This window comes from Echinococcus granulosus, assembly GCF_000524195.1.
Source record: "Echinococcus granulosus chromosome Unknown EG_S00219, whole genome shotgun sequence".
NCBI lineage: Eukaryota > Metazoa > Platyhelminthes > Cestoda > Cyclophyllidea > Taeniidae > Echinococcus > Echinococcus granulosus.
In genome coordinates, this window is record NW_020170599.1 from 47,831 (window position 1) to 68,344 (window position 20,514).

General features: G+C 42.4%; 2 protein-coding genes across 2 annotated transcripts; one reads left to right on the plus strand and one right to left on the minus strand. All coding sequences in view use genetic code 11, as the record gives it.

Moving 5' to 3' along the window:
• Nucleotides 1-1,261: 1,261 nt before the first annotated feature.
• On the minus strand, nucleotides 1,262-3,384 carry EGR_10432 (hypothetical protein; the record flags this gene model as incomplete). The annotated part of the gene is made up of 4 exons (XM_024499681.1): nucleotides 1,262-1,445; nucleotides 2,352-2,391; nucleotides 2,848-2,887; nucleotides 3,367-3,384. 4 exons carry the CDS (start codon nucleotides 3,382-3,384, stop codon nucleotides 1,262-1,264), a joined length of 282 nt encoding a protein of 93 aa, XP_024345909.1.
• Nucleotides 3,385-5,033: 1,649 nt separating this feature from the next.
• Nucleotides 5,034-7,733, plus strand: EGR_10433 (hypothetical protein; the record flags this gene model as incomplete). Its single annotated transcript, XM_024499682.1, has 2 exons — nucleotides 5,034-5,079; nucleotides 7,618-7,733. 2 exons carry the CDS (start codon nucleotides 5,034-5,036, stop codon nucleotides 7,731-7,733), a joined length of 162 nt encoding a protein of 53 aa, XP_024345910.1.
• Nucleotides 7,734-20,514: the final 12,781 nt, after the last annotated feature.

A 20,514-nucleotide genomic window follows, 5' to 3' on the forward strand; every position in this document is an offset into this window, starting at 1 on the left:
CAAATTGACATCACTTCCTACTTTGAGCCGTCAGTCCACTCTCTAACCGTGCAATGAGTTTGCTACCCGGTAAATACTTCGTCAGCATGTTTACTGTAATGATATATTTGTGCAGTGTTTGCGTTACAAGAGAAGGGCATTAAACTGGCGTAGGTGTTTTATTCTCAAATATAAGCAAAGTGGCTTTGTAATAAATGATGGAAATTTAAAGAACGCCCTCATTTCATGGAACGCACAAACAAGGCTTTCACGTGATCCATTGTTCCCGGTGGGTGTAATCCTGACCTTTTTAATATCCGTAAGTAGGTTCAATAGTTTTTTCGCATTTATTTCAAAATACCTATCTATTTTGAGCCAAAGTGCATGTCTTTATCAACACGCAATTCCCCGGCACACATTCTTTGTTCCCAAATTGCATGGCCAACTCACAATACCTTAAGAAATATCCTTCATTTAGCACGCTTCTGCATTAGCTGATATAAGAATGACTCTGTAGGGTGTAGTATGGTGAAATGATGTTGGTGTCGGTCGTAAAGTCAACAACAAGCGCAATTCAGCCTCCATGGTACTGCCACTAAGTTAGTCATCAGGGCTACCAGCTGCCAAATACGCCACCGATGAGCAAAACTCGATTCTGCATTGCCGTATTGTTACGCGGATGTAAAACTCACCTTGTTCCACTTGTTAGTAGTGCTCCCTTATAGCAATCACTTCGAGCAAAACAAGGCTTAAACAGCGAAATGCATGTCGAAAGTCTAGTTGAGCATTTATCTACAAATCTTTCCTAATAGTGAGCTCCACATCACATCTCAACACGCGGTCAGGAGGCGTATTGACATGCCACAGGTAGAATTTAGGATTTTGTCAATGCCTTGTGTCCACATCAGTGAAGTCGAAATTGGTCCTTCAAGAACAAGGATCATTCATTACTGTCGTGGAAGTGCAGCAGTTACAAGCACCTCGACGTTTTAAAGGCTTCCAGACTCATTACTTGATGTTTCCGAGTTGCATAAAGCACAAAAATAACTTGTGTCAGTTTACATTCAAGACAAATTTCAAAACTGTTGATCCCTAATTTTACCATTTAAATAGAACGCGGTTGCATGCAGAATGCTCAAACATTTCATTTTCTACCCCCTCGTTTACCCGCAAGATGATTTCGGCACATCTTGCACAGGTGGTTTCTATCGCAGGCGAAGCTAACTAGTTCAGATTTAATCATAGCCCAAACCGAAATTTTAAGGCAAATGCACTTTCTAAGTTATATGTCCTCGAAATTACGCGAAAAAAAGTATTCGTCGTTGATAAAATGTTCCACAATACAGTCAGTTTGGAATGTTGTGCCATTGCCGTGAGGTGCACTTAAATGGTTGGTTGTAGTGGCAGTGGCTGAGTGGGCAGATTTTGAGGTGGGAAGTTCGGATTCACGGCCGGAGGCGTAGTACCTTAAGACACGCAAAGCTCAAATGAATGCGATTTTCACTGGCGTTGATGTTGCAATCCTCCTGCCTGTCTACTATTTTAGTGGGCCCAGAGTCAAAGAAGTTGACGAATTTCACGAATGTGCTATCGCTTCCTGCCTCCAGAAACGTAATCAGAATGTGGCCTTTATCTTCGCTATCTTTGCCAACAAGACTCACTCGCACCCATCCTTAACGGCTGTTAAATAATTCCTGCAAATGTAACTTGAGCGAGAAAAGTTGAAGCAAAGAGGGAAGGTGTGAAAGCTACTGAACTAAGACCAATATTTTGTATTATATTAGTGTCAATTTTTAGGTGCAAATTTTCCGAATAAGAAGACGCTTGGTAGCAGATTTGTACAAACTTAGAACAGATTTCTCAGAGAATGCTAATAACAACCATCAACACATTAAGGATGCAACAAAATAGCAGGAAATTGAGTGGAAACTTGACATGACTTACCTGGAAATGGATTGTTTTGTCTAGTAAGTGTAAACATGTCCTCATTTTACAAATACAAACGCGACTTAATGCTTCCATAAACACAAATGCTTGCAAAGGCATTATTATGAAAATTTGTGTTATTTGTTTAATGCCGAACTCAATGCCAGACATTTAAACGGGCATTTGTCAGTTAGGTTAGGCAAATCACTAACCCATAGGGTGTGTAGTAAACTACAACGAACAACACGATTTTCGATTATGGTGCTTAGTGAAGGGTCTGATGGTGTGACGATCACGTAACTCACTGTGGTAAATGTTTGAGCTAAAGGGGGCAAAGAAGCCATGAGATGCTAAGACAGCCCCTACCAGGTATAATTTTTCAAATCACAAACGCAATTTTTATAGTGGAAGGATGAAGTAGAATTTCGCAGAAATAAATCACCTACGGAGGCAGGTAGAAACCATTTCCGGATCCTGGCCACCAACCTAAAATCAAAGCCCCTTCAGTTCATGGATTGCATGCAAACTTCGTAGCTGTCAGGCCCAAGATACAGGTCTCCTACTTAAAATAATTTACTCATCATTTATGCCTGAGAATGGTAGCACAATGTGCTGACTCGAGTGCAAGCGGAGGTAACGAATGGACTGTTTCACCTTGCATCAACTACTTCAATGTGGTAAATAGCGTTGCAAACGAGAGGGTAAAAGATGGTGAGAGTGAGTGTGAATGGTGAAGGAGCTGATGGCGCGACATGGGTAATACGAAGTCGGCGTCACTCACTCTGGTAAGCGTAGGGACTATAGGCGACAAAGAAGTAATGAGATGTTGAGTCAGTGCCAATCAGATAAAACTCCTAAATCACTTTTTGCTTTCTTAGAACAATCATGACATTTTCGATAAAAAAGGGAGAAAATTTAAACTGTGAGAAACAAATTGCTTACGGAGGCGGGTAGTAACCATATCTGTAACGAGGCCAACAATCTAAAAATAACGCTCGGTTAGTTGACGAATGTATAAGTATTTGCATTTGTACAGGCTAAGATGCATGTTTCCCACTCAAAATAATCACCTCGTCAAATGAACTCAGGAGTGGTAGCACAATGTACCAACTCATATGCAAGTTGCAGTAACAAATGGAGTGTTTCACCCTGCCTCAAGCAGTTGACTAATGCAAAAGTGTTGCAAAGGAGTGAGCAAAAGGAAGAGCATTGGCAAAGGAAGCAAGGGAGTACTCACACATGTCTCAGGTGATGGTATGAGAAAGTGAATAAGAAAATCGTGGATGGCAACCCACAGACTGTGGACCAGTGTCTGATGATTGGCTCATTGCAACCTTGGATGTACCAAAGCGTGCATCACAACCGTGTTTCAATCAACCTTCACTACGTAAACTCATAAAAGCGATTGACAATTGAGCTCCACCAGTTAACAAAATAAGCGTAGCTATGATGGACTCTAACCTTTTTTTTAGCCAACATGACGGATCTGCCGTATTGCCATGACACCGGAGATCTTCACTGTGGTCCAGGCACCATGAAGTCCATTGTGTAGTGATGCTGGCTACCGCAGTCGGATCTTGACTGAGCTCATTTAATAGCAGTACTGATGCTGAAAATTTCACCTCCTAACGTGTAACACGCCGAAAGCCAGGAATGATTACCAACGTGCTACAGAAGGACTGTGCAAACGTGCGTGCAAAGACATCAACGAGACACATGTCACGTACTCGAAACGATGTGAATCGGTACAGACCAAATGATTGGCGTGAATTAATATGCAATTAAACAAATAGTATTGCACCACGTAGAGGCTTAATCTTCCTTTCGGCTTCGTTACTAGCTTCTCCTTCACACAACACGATTTGTGTTAATGCATATGGACATAAATTTTGTGTATTCATGCGGCATGTGATAGAGCTGCAAATCGACAAGTTGACGAGTCAAACATAATGCCACAAGTTATGGATGGAAGGAATAAGAGGGACTTGATTGGAGACACCTTGAGTCCTCTCATTTGTAGTTGAATCATAGACAACTCACAGTCTACCTGTGACATGTTGAAAAGCATCCTGGTCGCGTGTGGGAAGAGTAGGAGGAGCTGACGACTAGTGGCGTTATGGTTGATAAAACTGCCACTTCGAACACATTGACATGCAATTTGGGTGTATAAACATGCTTTAACTTGAATTGGGTGGCCTCACGCAGCACTACTGCCATTCAAATCTTAGTCAAATTTGCATCCACGGACTAGCAAGGCAATTCTGGATTGAGGTTTATTTATTTGTGGAGCAGCTAAGAGCTGACCTACTAAGGACTGAATTGGCGACCGAACCATGAAGGCGGAAAAGGTGAAGTGAGCGCATTCGAGGGCTCTTGGCAAGATATTGTGGCATAACCATACTATATTTAGCAAGGTGTGTATGCTAGGGAGATGTGGTATTTTAAATATGGAAATAGGCCCAAAGCGAGTGCTTTCACAGGAAATGGAATTAGCGCATTGAGCAGTGCAGTGGAATCAGGAATCAGCAACAATATACCCACAGAAACGGTAACTCACGGAAATGGCATTGTTTGTGCATTTCTCGAATTGTCAATCAGACGAAATGACAGACAACGAGTTTTAATGCTCCGTAATTTATTACCAGTCTCCTTTGTTTTTTTGGATATGAACCACCCACACCGGTATCACGCTCTTCCCTTGTGGCACAAGTGATGCATGAATGCGTCATTATGAGGAACGTCAATTATCTACATCTGCGAGTTCGTTGACCAAGTGTTTACTGGGAGGAGGTTTTTACACACTTCTACCAGTGGGAGTCGGCTCAGCATTGAAAGTGAAGTCGTCCAATCAGATTGATTATAAAATACGAAAAAGGCGACTGGCATCACCTAGTGTGGTAATGATGGAGAGTTTCACTTGCCTTCCAGCGCCTAGATTTTCCATCTGATTCGTCGGCAAAGGCTATTGGGAGACGGTTGCATTTGCGCTAGAAGGCGAAGGAGATTTCCAGTGCATCTCAGTCTAAACGGTTATGGAGAGACATGTTGGCAAATTTGTGTCATCGTCATGGGTTTTTCTTGCACAGCTGCTCAAAATTACCAAACAGTGTGTGCGATTCTACAGTGTTATGACTGCTCACACCTACACAAACGGCAAGAGCAGACTCACATGGCGTATGTGGCTCTACAACCCAAGCATTCTGGCCATCAGAATGACAATTCGTACATTTAACAACGTCCGATTAACTGCGCAGCTCATCCCCTAACATTAATGATGAATTCTGCCCTCCTTCGTTGAATGCCACTAAAGGTCTAAAGCACACTGCGATTCCTCGTAGCTACTCCTGCTACAATTTGCCCATTAAACAGGTTGGAAGAACCCAAGTAGAATATGACGAATATGACTAACCATAATTTTGTAGTTAATATTGCAAACAATTCCAGATGAGAATAAATGTCGCTGAAATGCAGTGTTTTGTCATTCAATTATTTATTGTGCCTAAAAACACAACATCTGCTTAACACAGTACTCATTGATAACAAATGCTTCTAGCTTCCCATGCAAATGGGCATTTGAGGCTGCAAGTGTCACTCCTCCATGCAACATCCTTGTCGTGACGCCTTACCTGTAATTACGAATGTGCGGAGATTCACCTTTCATCTAGCTTAAGACACGAGTGGTCAGCGCGTGACTTGATTTAAAGCTGTCCTAATGGGAGCGAAACTTGGGAATTCAAACACACGTCTGGATCCGCGAGTTCCTCTGTTAATATTTCAACACTGTTTACGAAATCAGCTATCATGTTTCGGTATTTAGGCACCATTACTATCTTCGAGGTGTGTTGGCAGGTGATTACAAAACACACGATTGTGTTTGATGGCCGAAAGAATAAGCGTTGCCAAGAGGAGCACCAGTGAAGGAGCACAGTAAGAGAAGAAGGTGCATATTTATTTTATTTACGCCAGCCATTTGGCTTCTGTGGACTGGACATCATTTGGTGCACAAGACGTACGTCCCTAGGTACTACATTTATGAGCCCTCTTTCCCACAGATGTGTTTATCTAATCACGGTTCAAGTATTAACATTAAAGACATTGGCGGCAGCATCAGTGGCAAAATTCGTCAACATGTCAAAATGCGAAATCCTCAGCATTTATTTCAGCGCACTTGCATATTGCTAAATAGCAGTGGGTTTTCGGTTTTAAACATTATCATCGTAAATGGGGCCCAGTCATGGTCAGACTGGCGTAGCAAGCATCACTGCATAGCAGGCATTGTCAACTAAATCAGGCCAATTCCTGCTCGCGTTCACAGCCTCACATTGAGAGGATGATTAAAGCACAGGATCATTACATGGTTTGGTGCACACTTGGTGGAAATTAGCCAATCATTAGTCACTGGTCTGCGGTCTGTGAGTTGGAATACAAGATCGCCTTTTCATTTACGCGCGCGATCACCTGAAACATGTGTGAGTACTCGTTTGCTGCCTTCCTTGATGTCGCTTCTCCTACTCACTCATTCGCCGTTCTTCCTATATAGTACTATGTTTTGGCGAGGTGCCTTGTGCTATCCTTATTAAGATCAGGCAATTGACTAATTATTTTGAATTGAAAACTTGCCCACGATTCACCAACTTACCGTACATTTCTTCAGATTGCCGACCACTGTATGGGTATGGTTACTACCCGCCTCCGTGAGCAATTTCTTTCTCTCAATTCAGCTTTCTTTGTTGCATCTGAAATGCCATGTTTACTCTAGTAGAGTAGAAGCTGCTTTGACTGTAATTACCTGATCTGCACTGCTTCAGTGTCTCTGCTTCTTTTCCTCTTGTAGCAGGAACATTTACTACAGTGAGTGGTGATTATTTCATTCATATCTGTGCATTTCACTGGGTTGACACAAAAGTGAATTGTTTTAAAAAGCGTTAGCAAACTTGTGCTTCTCTTCCTCTGCAGTTCATCATCTGCCTTATGCGTATGTTGTGTCTTTAAATTTCCAAGCAATTCGAATCTAATTTATGCACCACAAATGACTTTCATACCTGCATTCAAACTGTTGTCTGTGTATTATGAATTTGACTGCATTGTTACACACTAAGTAGGCCTTGAATATTGGTTAGGCCACAACGTGTTCCAGGTACGTCACTTTTGCATTTCACCAATATTACCCACTGCATTTTCCACACTCCCGACTTACTGCTGATGCTACTCAACATGATTCGATGCAGTACTTTATTTAGAATGCAGTTCCTAGTGCAAAACTCGCATACTCAACCTCTTTTCCTAGACTCTCTTCTTCAATCAACTGTGTGGCACCTTAATTAATCATCACCATTGCCAGTGTGAATGCATCCAACGGCTTAATTGGTGTAGATGAGGACCACATTTTAACAACATATTTGGGCACACTGGAACGATCTACACATTCGCTTGTTAACTACTTTGACCTTCGGCCCACACGCCATTCCAGAAGCAGGTGGAAGGCAAAAATGACTCCCACGCGAATAATTCTTTGTGGGCTAGGGCGGTTATAAAGGCATGAAGAGCGTCTCTATCTATTATGATAAGGAAATGCAAGCCTCCTTAGGTCAAGCAAATGGAGATCAAAGAGCACTGCTGTAACCTACCACCTCGACCTACCGACTAAACAGTAACTGATATCAACTTACATTAGCTAGACATTTATGTATTTACCTAAACATTTTCTTAAAGGCAGCACTGGGCCGCAGGACGACTCCAACAATTTTGCAGTCGGACCGGATATACCACCACTTGACAACAACACTGCTCTTCGTCCAACCCTGCCGCCCCAACCAAAGCTGCCGTAGTGTGCGCCCCTTGAAAAACAACACTAAACTGACTTCGTGATCAGACATTTCATCTACAATGAAATATTTCCTCTAGTGTGCACAAGACTGAATATCCCAGAATTTGCATTCAACTGAATCTGGGTTTGGGATAGTGATGAACTTTGACTAAACGAGTTAAAAGTTGAAAAATTTTGAAGCTTTGCACGATCACCTACATTCCATTTAGGGAGAAATAAGAAATTAACACTTCCTAACTTGACCTCAATGTAAAATAACACAAACTGCGTCGACTTTGTGCATCATGCTACCAATGCTTCAAGAAAACATATCATTGGGCGTCAAAGCAAGGAAATACACTAAACTGATCAAGTTTGTAGCCACTTGTTTTGATCTACTTCTTGGCTTGAATCGGCGCAAGCATAAGGCAACCCCTTTCTGCGGTTTGATTATAGCAGGGCATTTGGGAGCCGACTGGCTGAAGGATGTAGTGATGACTGAGCCACGGAGGCTGAAATGCTTATTTAGCTCTCCACAGGGGTGATGCCAATTCCATTTCACCACACTGCAGTTCATTCACTTGTTCATATATAGAAAGAAATGAAATGCGCCAATTCGAGGCCATCTATGAAGAACTTGTTGGGTGACCATACGATCTTAACAAAGTGCATGTGTGGAATTTATAAATGATTGCAGCTTACATGTTGGAGAGTTTAGTGTGTATGGGAAATAGGATGGTTGCACTAACAGGAGCAATGAAATCACGCGAGGAGCATTGTTTGTGCCATTCACGAATTGTCAATCATATGAAATGGCAAACAACGCGTTTGAATGATCCGTCAGCTACTACAAGCTTACATTGTTTTTCTCAGAATGTGCAACACCCACACCACTTTTTCGCTTTTCTCTTGCAGCACAATGTGTAATTGCACCATTAGGGAGTGCATGATTTCACCCACAGATGCGAATTTGTTAACTGTGTGTTAACCGGAGTTCAAGCTTCTTACACACTCATTAGACAGGGACAACTAAAAGACACTTGAATTTAATGCAGCATGCCAGACAAAGTGGCGACGTAGCTTGAGCAGTTTTGTGAGGAAAATAAGGCTTTAATTGTTGTCTTCTACCTAAATTCTTTTCGTAATTTCATCACCAAGATCAGCTGGGTGCCATATGCAGCCACGTTTAAAGCGAAAATTATGTCTGCTTTCCATGGTTTGAAGACGTTTGGCGTGTCACTATGACGCTAACATTAAAGACATGGGTTCTAGCGTCAGTGGTGAAATTCTGGTACTATGTCCTCATGTGAAACCCTTGGCATTGCTTGTGCTTTTAATGAGTTGTCGATCAAATGAAATGGCAAACAATGTGTTTGAACGATCCGTCAACCGTCATGAAGTTACGTTGTTTTATTTGCTAATGAAGCACCCACACTGGTTCTCGCTTCTCTCCTTTAACACAAGCAATGCATGCATTCATTAGCACGAGTACCTTCACTTCTTTTCATCTACATCAAGACATTTGTTGACAGGTTGTGTACTGGAGGGCAAACTTGTTACTCGTTTGTACGAAGGGACAACCAAACCACATTGGAATTGAAGCCAGCTTCTCAAATTAACTACCATGGAGGATTGTGCACCTCAAATTGCGTAGTTTACCTGCAAACTAGATCTTCCTCCGTCTTAGAACACCCGAGCCTTCCTTTTGATTCATGGAGAAGATCCATTGGATGGCAATTACAGACAGGCTTAAATGCGAAAATTGTGTCAGCATATTGTGTCTTCCGAACAGACCGATTTAACTCAGTCACACGAATCTTCTGTGAGGGTTACGCTTAATCTCCCGAAAACAAGCAGGATGGCAGAAGTGATGCAGATTTCTCCTCTTCAAAATGAAATGAACTCACCATCATTGCCGACCAATGAATGCAGACTCCGCCTCCACAATTCAGATGACACAACATCCAGTTGCGACATTAGAGCTGTCGTGTATACACCGATTCCACCACCGTGATCATTCATACCTGCCACGCAGTTGCAGTGACTGTGCAGTCAGGCAATACGATTAATTGCGCTGACGAGCATCGGAATTATCAGGCATCTCAAGCATGCGAAGACAAACAGCCACCCATGATGATGTGGGACAGTTGTTAATTAATTAACTACGAAGTTTTCGATGCAACTGTTCATGACGAGTGACTATGCTGGAAACAATAACTGGCATCCAATCAAGCCTCACATGACCATCAGTGCAACAGGTGCCTCTTCCATGGCTGGTTTATATTCGTATGCCCTATGCCAGAGAAGGAAAAGAAGAAAGTGGATGTAAATTTAAGACTGCGACTTGCAGTATCCATTGAGGTGCAAGCAATGGCTATGATTTAATTTATGAAGTGTAGCGGCCATTAGAGGCATTCCACATGCGCCAAGACGAATGACAGTTGTTCGAATATAGGTCAGGGCATATCCACATGCAGCATTTTCCATTGGGAGATCATTGACTCAGTCGTTAGGATTCTTCTTTAGTAAATTGTTCGTGGAAGATTTATGCGCATAAACAATTTTGGATGTTAAGAATATAGGGAGAGCCTTGCTCATGGAAAAGTAACTAGACAGCGTAGGAGGCGTGGAACGCTTTTTTTAGTGTTTTTTTTTCTATAGCCCATTAGTTGGGTTAATTGGGTGCTTCTAACTGTCTACTTCGATATAAAAGATGATCCGTCCTGCATTGTTTTATAGTGTGCTGTGAAGGACAGCTAGCAGACTGGTGGCAGTCGTAATGCGTTCATTGATAAAGAACAACTTTGAAGGGCATGTTCCGCAGTACAGTCTACTTATTAGTATACAGTAGTCCTTGTCTGTGCCGAAACGCAACATTTGATGAGATCAATTCAGCTTCTCGTAGGCACTCTGATTTTCTGATAAATAATCGAGCAGCATAGGATATTTTGATCACAATTCTAATTCTCTAATCAAAATTGATATAACCGAAATTGCTTAAAGTAGAACAAGTAAAGTGCTCTCTTTGTTAATGAGTTTCCTTATTTCGTTAAAAGATGTTGTCTGAATACATCCAGACCTAGATACACATTTGCCTACAGGTTAACCTTTATCCCAGTTTGAATGGAAAGTAAAAATGGCAGGGTTCATGTTCACTCATGTATTCAAGTTAAAATGATTGGTGAATAGAGAGAGGTTTAGAATTCCAAAGAGCTGTACTACGTGGCACGTGTACTCAGAAAGCAATGGACTCTCATCACTGAGGCCTATTTGCGTTAACAACCAATAAGTAAGATCCCCATCCATTCGGTCTGCTTGAATCAGGGGAACGAAGGCTGTGATGCAGAAATAGCTGCTGAAGCCATTACACAATGGACAGCTTCGCTGATATCGCCTTTTTATGGACGACGTTAAGTAAAAAGGTGGCTTTCAAAAGCTAGCTTTAACCCCCATTTGCACTTACACCTTTAAAGATCCACTTGGCTTGTAAGAGCTCTCACTCGGGAAATATTTTGGGCCCATGGTAGTGGTAGAGATATTTCTACACACAAAATAATTCTTCCACTAATCGCCTCTGATCAGGCAAGCCCGATGTGTAAACGTCTAGTTTAGTCACGGAGTTCGCCCACCCATTATATTTATGATGCTCGATGGAAGAAATACCACATCCTACAGCTTGCTAATCAAGTTTTCAACGAAGAACCGTCACGATTTGCAACAAGCAGCCAAACTTCAATCCTTGTCTCCCCTGATTTCTTCCTAACGGCTGTTACTCGTTCTTTTGAGCTCGAGGAAAATTCTCAGCCCGTCAGTGCTCCTATCTTCTAGACTCTGGCGTGGCTACATCAGCACCTAACCTTAGGCCAATGTCAAGTCTAAATTAAATAACAGGTATCGAGTCACTTTTGGGCAGAGTACGTTAAGCAGACTTACTGGAGGTGGACAGATGTCGTTAAATGTAAATATAGACAAGGAAACGTGAGCAATGAAATTTGTTATGCGCATAGGTCTGACTTATATGGAATTGTTAAAACCACTTTTCTTGTGGCCAACTTTACCTATAACGTTAAAGCAGTCCCGAGTTTTGCAGATAGCACTTCCTAACTCATCAAGATAATGAAGCGATGACAGCTCATCCACAACTGATGGAATGCATCAGCAATACTTGCAATTTCCTGCTTGAAGGTGCAGATGTATTCGTAAACATTCTAGATGACCTCTAAGCACAGCTTACTTTTGCCCCGCACGTGGATAGTAGATGCATACAGGAATCAGTGAATGAGTGCTGGACTATGGCTTTCTGTCAAAAGGATAGACTAAGAAGTACAAACATTATGAAGCATGACCGATCTGGCCGCCATCCAGCATTCACCACCTTCTTAGTCAGAAGAAAGTATTGAAGACGCAGTTATGGTGCCATCGCAGTGGCCATGCACCCCATCCAGTGCTGCAATGAATAAAGATGAAAGTCTTTGACTGCGTCCAGATAGACGAGATGGCTGTGCAATATACGCTGCCTTGCCTCACCGTTATGGCTAGAGGCAGTTAGAGAACTCGAATCTCGTCATGGGACGGACGCCATCCATCCCTGAGTAGCCAGACGTGCACTTGTGACAGGAACAACCCTCATCACTGCAGTCTGTTTATGATGCTGACCATTTGGGAATGTCCTTATCTAGGAGAATGGAGGTCGAATTGTGGGAAGTGAATGCCAAACCCATTGTAAATATCAAACTTGGATAATTATTTAACGCAATGCTAATCCCGATTCCATTTTGCCAATACAATTACTGCAGATCTTAACATCTGCTACGGTGCCTAAAACTTTTGCCTCCCACAGAAAATATGTGAGAATATTCCTTATACTGCATAGCCAAATTGAAGCGGTAACCTTTAACTTTTGCCTTGGATGAGTTGGAAGCACAAAAGTTGCTAGGACAACAAATTGACTTGATAAGGTCACCGCAAATGTCACCTAGAGACCATCACGGATAAACACGTTTTACGAGCAAACATTAGGGCACGTCAACGTCAGCAGCAGAGATTTAACACGTAGTCACTCAACCATTGGGGTCTTCACATCAGCAAATGACTGTCAAAATATTATGCGCATACTGGACAACAAATACTAAACGTTTCACAGTCAGTGTATAAAAACTGAAAGCATTAAAGTGATGTGGAAAAAGCACAAAGACTGCTGTGTTTTGAGAGATGTGACATCATTTAGTATGGATATCCCAGTCATCTCACTGCTGCATGGACGAACTCAGCCAGGTAGGCAGTGTATAAAAAAGTGATCTTTGCAGAGTCGCTCTCTACTCTTCCAAAGACCAGGCATGGCAAACTCTGCTGTTATCTACCAGTCACGGGTGAAATCTAGTTGCGACTCATGTAGTGCATCATATTTTGTTCACTAGCTCCACGATAAAATCAACAATTTCATGCATTCCGCAACCGCGTATTCATAACGGCCAAATGGGTAGATTCTCAGAGGTGTTGTCTGAAACAGTAGATTAGGGCTGTAAACGCAATGCATTACTCGAATGTCAGCAGCCATGTTTCAACCATTTGTCAAACGAATTTCAAAATTGGTTGTAGATGCTTCGATTTCATTTCTTCACTGAGGCTACCTTAGAGTAGTATATACGCCACGTGCACCGCCTTTGCCAATGACAGCGTGTCTGTGCTCACACATGTATCTTCATTGCCTACACTTAGTCTACATCTCATTGGAATGAGTAAGCTGATCAGATGGAGCATTCCTTACTGGTCAGCATTATAAGCTGGGCTTAGTGATGAGGGCAATTTGTGCCCACCTCGCACTCGGAGACAGATGACTTCCGATCCTTCTTGAGAATCGACTTCACCGACCGCCCTTTGCCCACGCAACCCATTCAAACTAACATGTATTGCATTGCCATCTCGCTTTCTGGCATTACCGCACACCGTAGTATTCATCTGGATGACTGCCAATTGGTCAAGCTTAATTAATGCCTAACGCATGCTCTGTGATGTTCGTTATTTCTAGCCTAACTCCCTTTTATGGGAATATATTCGAGTGCTTGATAAGTGACACCCCTAGTTCTCCACCCTCTTTGGCGCATAATAAACGAGCCGCTCGCAGGGTTCACTTTGGCTTTTCATGGCTACAGACACAGTTACGAATAGTGCATTGAAATGTCGCCGATGCATTCCTTCGCCATTGCCTTGTAAGTTAAGCAAGTGCCCTTTTCCCAATTAAGTACGAATTCAATGTTACGAGATATCTGGGCCCAGGAATCACGTCCAAGTCAATTCTCTACATAAAATGCATTTCACTATCCAAGCATCCTCGCCTATGTTTACCTTCAACGACGTCTCCCGTTCTACTACCAACTTTCTCCCCTTCACTGAACGCCCTTTGCTGAACTGTACACGATGCCAATCCTCTCTGCAGCATTCAAAATAGACTTGCCATTGACTTTTAATGTGATCCCAATGGAGTTAAAGAGAAAATTGCCATGAAGTGACTTGGCCTTGCCTTGAGCTTGTAAAAGTGAATGGAAACCGTTATGAAGCAAACAGGAAAGGGACACGCAAAGCTTAACCAATGTTAAGGCATAACGCACTTGTCCCTGATGTGAGGAAGTTAGGTATGCTTGCCCGTGGCAATAGTCATCGCGTGGAAACCCGGGCAACGCCTGAGGCTGCTTTGTTGGAAAATTAACTAGTATCTTGTGTGGGCTTGCATTCGTAGTGCTGAATAACTCAACTGTAATGGGTACGTTAACTCCGCGTTCAAATTAAGTGGTTGTTCATCGGGCATCCCTGAACAAAAGTGATTTGTGAAAGGGCCTTTCAGCTAGTAATTGAGGTTCCCTGCTTCCTACTCACTCTTTTCACCACTTCTCAGTAGCGATGGAATAACCCTGCATTATGTGTCCCACTAACCTGATCAGTGGCGTGTTATGCTAAGATAGTAAAGTGTTATTCCAAATGGGCATCTAGAGATATTCCAACCACCCTGTTGGTGCAAACTACGCTCTGAGTAGGCTGGTCTGAGTTTAAAGTGGTTTATTAATGGCAGAAGTAGAGGCAGGCGTTAAAGCTAGCACTTTAAAGCCAACTTCCCAAATCCACGCCATTTATGACCATGTACTTATAACAAGAAAGACCCTCAACACCGAGTCCCGTTTATGATGCTATCAATTGGTAATGCCTTATTTATTTAGTCTACTCGATCCAGTGGAATGTAGACCAACTGTAGACAACACAAATGCAGGTGCAAGAAGTGACTTACTGCCACGAGCTACTCACTGCAGAAGTAGATTCGATGTATCTGCAGCCAGTTCTCAAATGGATCTACAAATGTTGAAGCATACTTACTAAAATCTGTGTAATACGGTGCGTCCTTGGCCCAAATCTGCCTTTTTGGAACACCCGTCTGACAATCTATCGTTGCGAGAATTTTGCCAACCATTCACCGCTTAATTTAGAGCCGATAGTTAGGTTCACATTTAGAAGTGAATGATGGGATCCTTACTAGCATTTGTTCCGTAGCCTCATAACCAGTGGTGATTAAACAGAGCAAGACTTTGTGATTGTTTTTGAACTGAGTAATTCAGTGCCGCTTGGCATATCAGTCAAACCTTTTGCAAGTCGTCGGAAATCTTCTCACTCCTGATTGTAATGCGATTTGCTTAAAGGTGTCAAGGATGTTTTCTGCCCATCCATTGGGTTGGAATTAAAACAGCGGAGAGTTGATATGTGTGATGCCAGCAACAGCAAGCAGCACTTTGCTATCACTGCCAACTCAGAATAAACTAGTAAGCCAAGAGAGACCTTCAAGACAAATTAACCTACTCCATTTCATGCCGTGGTGGCCACTGCACATGTCCTGAACCAATTCACCTCAGTCAGATTTACTTTTGCACGTTTCAGTTAATTCAAAACGCTGTCTACAGGTATGACGGAGAGTACATTCGCCGAATACGTGCGTCGGTGGGAATGGATGGATGCATTTATTGTGGTGTGGTCCAACGCTGGGACAAGTCCTGTCCAGTTGAATGCAACTCTCCAACTAAACACGCATAAGTCTACTCCTCCTTGAAAAAGTCAAGACCTCAAGCAAAAAGCCACAAGATTCCGTGTCCAAACATTTGCCACCTGATTTACATCAATCTATATCAGTGACAGTGCCAGAGGTAATGATTCTATTTCCACCAAACAGGTCACACCGTCTCGCCCATGTCTGCGAACGTTTAGCCAAGGACTGCTTCACATTTTGCTAGCTGTCGCATACTTTTCTTGCACTTGACCTAGCGAATGAAGAAAATTTTTAGTTGCATCACTCTTTTTGGGATCTTTGAATAAAACATGTCCTGCTGCACTCAAAATCATCATCTGTGCACCGATTAATAAGCATTAATGCTTAAGTTCCTGCTTCATTTAAACGTCTACTGCTTTGTCCCCTTTCTTCTGCTTCCCTCGTAGGTGGGAGCACAGGCTGCTTTAAATAAATCGACTTACACTTGTGGGAACTGGTGATCAGCTTTCGATACATCGTGACCTATTCGGAGAGGAAGACAAACTCTATCCCAAAATGAAAATCTGAATCTAAATTATTGTTGTGATTTACGTACACAGTCGTCCTGTTCGAAGAATACATTGGCATCTAGGTCTGCAGAATAAAATTAGTCGAATGACATCCCATCAATAAGGTCCCACATGAATAAAACTTGATAGCGTTCCTTCAACGAACGTGGCACTTTTCTCCTCCATACATCAGGATTTGGTACTAGCAGGGTGGCCACTGACAGTCATCAGCACAGACAAAAGCAAATCATGGTTGGACGCCTCGGTCTGCTTCTTTTCACCAACTGCCGATATGCGTTCGTTAAGCAATCGTCGAAACTGTGGATGTTTAGAGAAGTAGCGGGACAAATCTGTGGCTAAAATAGCTGTCACAGAACAGATACCATCAGTTCCCAAGTAGAAGGATGTGCACTGTGTACATGGATGACTCTCATCAAGGAAGTCCATTTATGATGCCACTGAAAAAGAAATATTCTTATCAAATCACCCTACTTATTCCACTGTTTCCATTGCTTTTGTGTATTTGTATACCTGTTTGTGCACCTTTTGTTAAATGCTTGTACGAAGCGTGGAAACACAGCTAATGTCAACAGGTCCTCACTTATTTAAAGTCAGTCGGTTCTGGCTCTTCCAGCTGTGAGTGGTAAACAAGTATTGTGGTATAAAGATCCTAAAGCTCTTTAATGCCGAACACGCAATCCGCGTGATCTCCAACTGCGGACATGGCCACAACTACCCCTCTGTAGTGCCTCTGCAGATTCAAGCATTATTAGAAGGCACAATCACCCACATCTTTAACAACAGTTAGGTTCGCCTCGCTGCAAATGTTTAACTAAAGGAGAATCTTGTGCCAGCGGCTTCTGCTAAATTTTGATTTCTTCGCTTTTGTATGTGTGACGTGTAGCAGTTGCTTTTAGCTGACTACACGGCTCAACTTTCTATGTACCGCATTAAGTTATTTAGCAAAATTCCTTGTTGATAGTCGCATATAGAGGGTCATAGTGGAGATATGGGTGAACGATGTTGGCATTGCCACCAGGCAAAAAAGACACATCATATACTTTTTCCAGTGAAGTAAGGGAAGAAGGATGAGCCCTAGTCACAATTTCACCTCTAATTTCCTGGCCCAATGAATGGCGTCTCGTACTTGGCTATGGTGATTGTGTTTTCGGAGGGACTGGAGATAGCATCAGTGGTCCTTCCTATGGCAACCAAGACACCACAAGTGCTGTTTGCTGTCCTCATCCATCGCAGACCACCGAAGGCATGTGACGCAGACAACGCAACACAGCTAACCTATCGCTGCTCCCACCATGGCATCACGCATATTGAATTGTCGCCGTTTTGTTGCCAATCAAACTGACAGACAGCCTGCTTCCTTGCTATAGAAGCAAGTCCCAATGAAGTTGCGAATGAAAAGGAGGACTGCTAATGTCTTATAGAAATTCTGAATAATATGTCGCAAAAGAAGTTCAAGCTATACCTGCGATGATAATTGTTCCCTGTTTACGATTGAAAGGGCTAGAATCGCCCTGACCGATACAAGTGTGATATTTTTGATTACGTACCCGAGGAAGAGGAGTTATAATCGGAACAGGAATGACCCTCACCACTGAGCCGTGTTTATAAAGCCAGACAAAATAGGAATGTTCTTATCCTATCAATCTGCTCAAATCAAGGATGTTTAGGCCAAGATGCAGTCACATATATATTCTTCACCTAAACCACTCGAGTGTTGCGACTGCTTTCAATGTACTGCCTTCGATTATGAAGGCGTGTCATTTTAAATGATCACAGCTGTATTTTCAAAGTTGTGCCTACATTCCCAAGGAAGGAGCAGACCGATTAGAAGGGGGTCTTCCTCATAAATCGGTGTCATAAACAGGTGACCTCTATTCCGTATGTGAAGAAATCCAACTACATCTCCCGTTAATTGCCTACCATATACCAACAGACTGCTACCTCTCTACTCTTGACACAGACCACAGCATCAATACAGCTTCACTACCAAATGTGGAATAAGGCGTCAATTAATTCTACACAAATCAAGTGTTTCCCGCCTGCTGCTCCTTTTCCATCCACTCCCACACTTTCCTTTAGTCTACTGACAATCAGGATGGAGAGCAAGAGCTCAAATATATTGTACTTGCAACATCACAGCAGTGTTAGTATGAGGTTCATCTGGATGATATCTCACCTGAAAGAATAATTTGACTAATGTCAGCCTGCGGATGCCTGCAGTGTCAACGACAGCCAGATGGCATACTCTCCAATTCACTGGCATCTGCGATAGCATGTATGCATCAATTCTACCACAGTGACATTGATGCACGCTGAGGCGACAGCTGAATGTGCTTCAAACAACACAGACGGGAAGTGTGCACTGAGGCAATAAAGACAAGATCACAATTACGGCAGCACGTCCAGTAGACTTTATCCCATCACAATGCAAGTTCGATAGGAGTCAGGTTATTTATCATAATCAAATGCACGGCACTGGGCAAATCACCGATTTTATTATCAATGGAAGGCACAACCCATCAACAGATGTTGACGTGAGGCTTGAGTGTCCAGGCAGAATTGGAATCAACCAATTTTGTAGAAAAATCCCTGACCCTTCTCTCTCACCTCATCAATGGCTACTTTCCTTCTAAGGCGAGCTATGCTTAATGGTTCCAATTCACTTCAGCATAACAGTTGGAGTGGCTTCAGCACACCGTCATTTCAGCTGCATAGCTGATATAATGTGTCACCATCGTGGACTTGATGAATGCATGATGGCGTAAATGCAAGTATTTGGGTGTCTGTTGTCCCAGTCGTAGAGACGGAGTCTACATTCATTGGCCGACAATGTCGAAATTGTTATCCATAGAGGCTTAATATATTTTGCTTAGTGTGCATTTTATAAATTTGTAATCCTCTCCTCTTTTCAGGTAACAAACTTGTGCACTATTCACTTCCTGCATACTTTGAGAAACCAGGTGTAACACACACAGTAGATCTGTTCGGTTGAGGTGAGTAGGGGTACTTGAACGGCAAGAAGAGATGATTTGTATCCTGATCACCAAGCGAACTAAAGAGGACTAGAATCCTGTCTACTATTTTAGTGGGCCCAGAGTCAAAGAAGTTGACGAATTTCACGAATGTGCTATCGCTTCCTGCCTCCAGAAACGTAATCAGAATGTGGCCTTTATCTTCGCTATCTTTGCCAACAAGACTCACTCGCACCCATCCTTAACGGCTGTTAAATAATTCCTGCAAATGTAACTTGAGCGAGAAAAGTTGAAGCAAAGAGGGAAGGTGTGAAAGCTACTGAACTAAGACCAATATTTTGTATTATATTAGTGTCAATTTTTAGGTGCAAATTTTCCGAATAAGAAGACGCTTGGTAGCAGATTTGTACAAACTTAGAACAGATTTCTCAGAGAATGCTAATAACAACCATCAACACATTAAGGATGCAACAAAATAGCAGGAAATTGAGTGGAAACTTGACATGACTTACCTGGAAATGGATTGTTTTGTCTAGTAAGTGTAAACATGTCCTCATTTTACAAATACAAACGCGACTTAATGCTTCCATAAACACAAATGCTTGCAAAGGCATTATTATGAAAATTTGTGTTATTTGTTTAATGCCGAACTCAATGCCAGACATTTAAACGGGCATTTGTCAGTTAGGTTAGGCAAATCACTAACCCATAGGGTGTGTAGTAAACTACAACGAACAACACGATTTTCGATTATGGTGCTTAGTGAAGGGTCTGATGGTGTGACGATCACGTAACTCACTGTGGTAAATGTTTGAGCTAAAGGGGGCAAAGAAGCCATGAGATGCTAAGACAGCCCCTACCAGGTATAATTTTTCAAATCACAAACGCAATTTTTATAGTGGAAGGATGAAGTAGAATTTCGCAGAAATAAATCACCTACGGAGGCAGGTAGAAACCATTTCCGGATCCTGGCCACCAACCTAAAATCAAAGCCCCTTCAGTTCATGGATTGCATGCAAACTTCGTAGCTGTCAGGCCCAAGATACAGGTCTCCTACTTAAAATAATTTACTCATCATTTATGCCTGAGAATGGTAGCACAATGTGCTGACTCGAGTGCAAGCGGAGGTAACGAATGGACTGTTTCACCTTGCATCAACTACTTCAATGTGGTAAATAGCGTTGCAAACGAGAGGGTAAAAGATGGTGAGAGTGAGTGTGAATGGTGAAGGAGCTG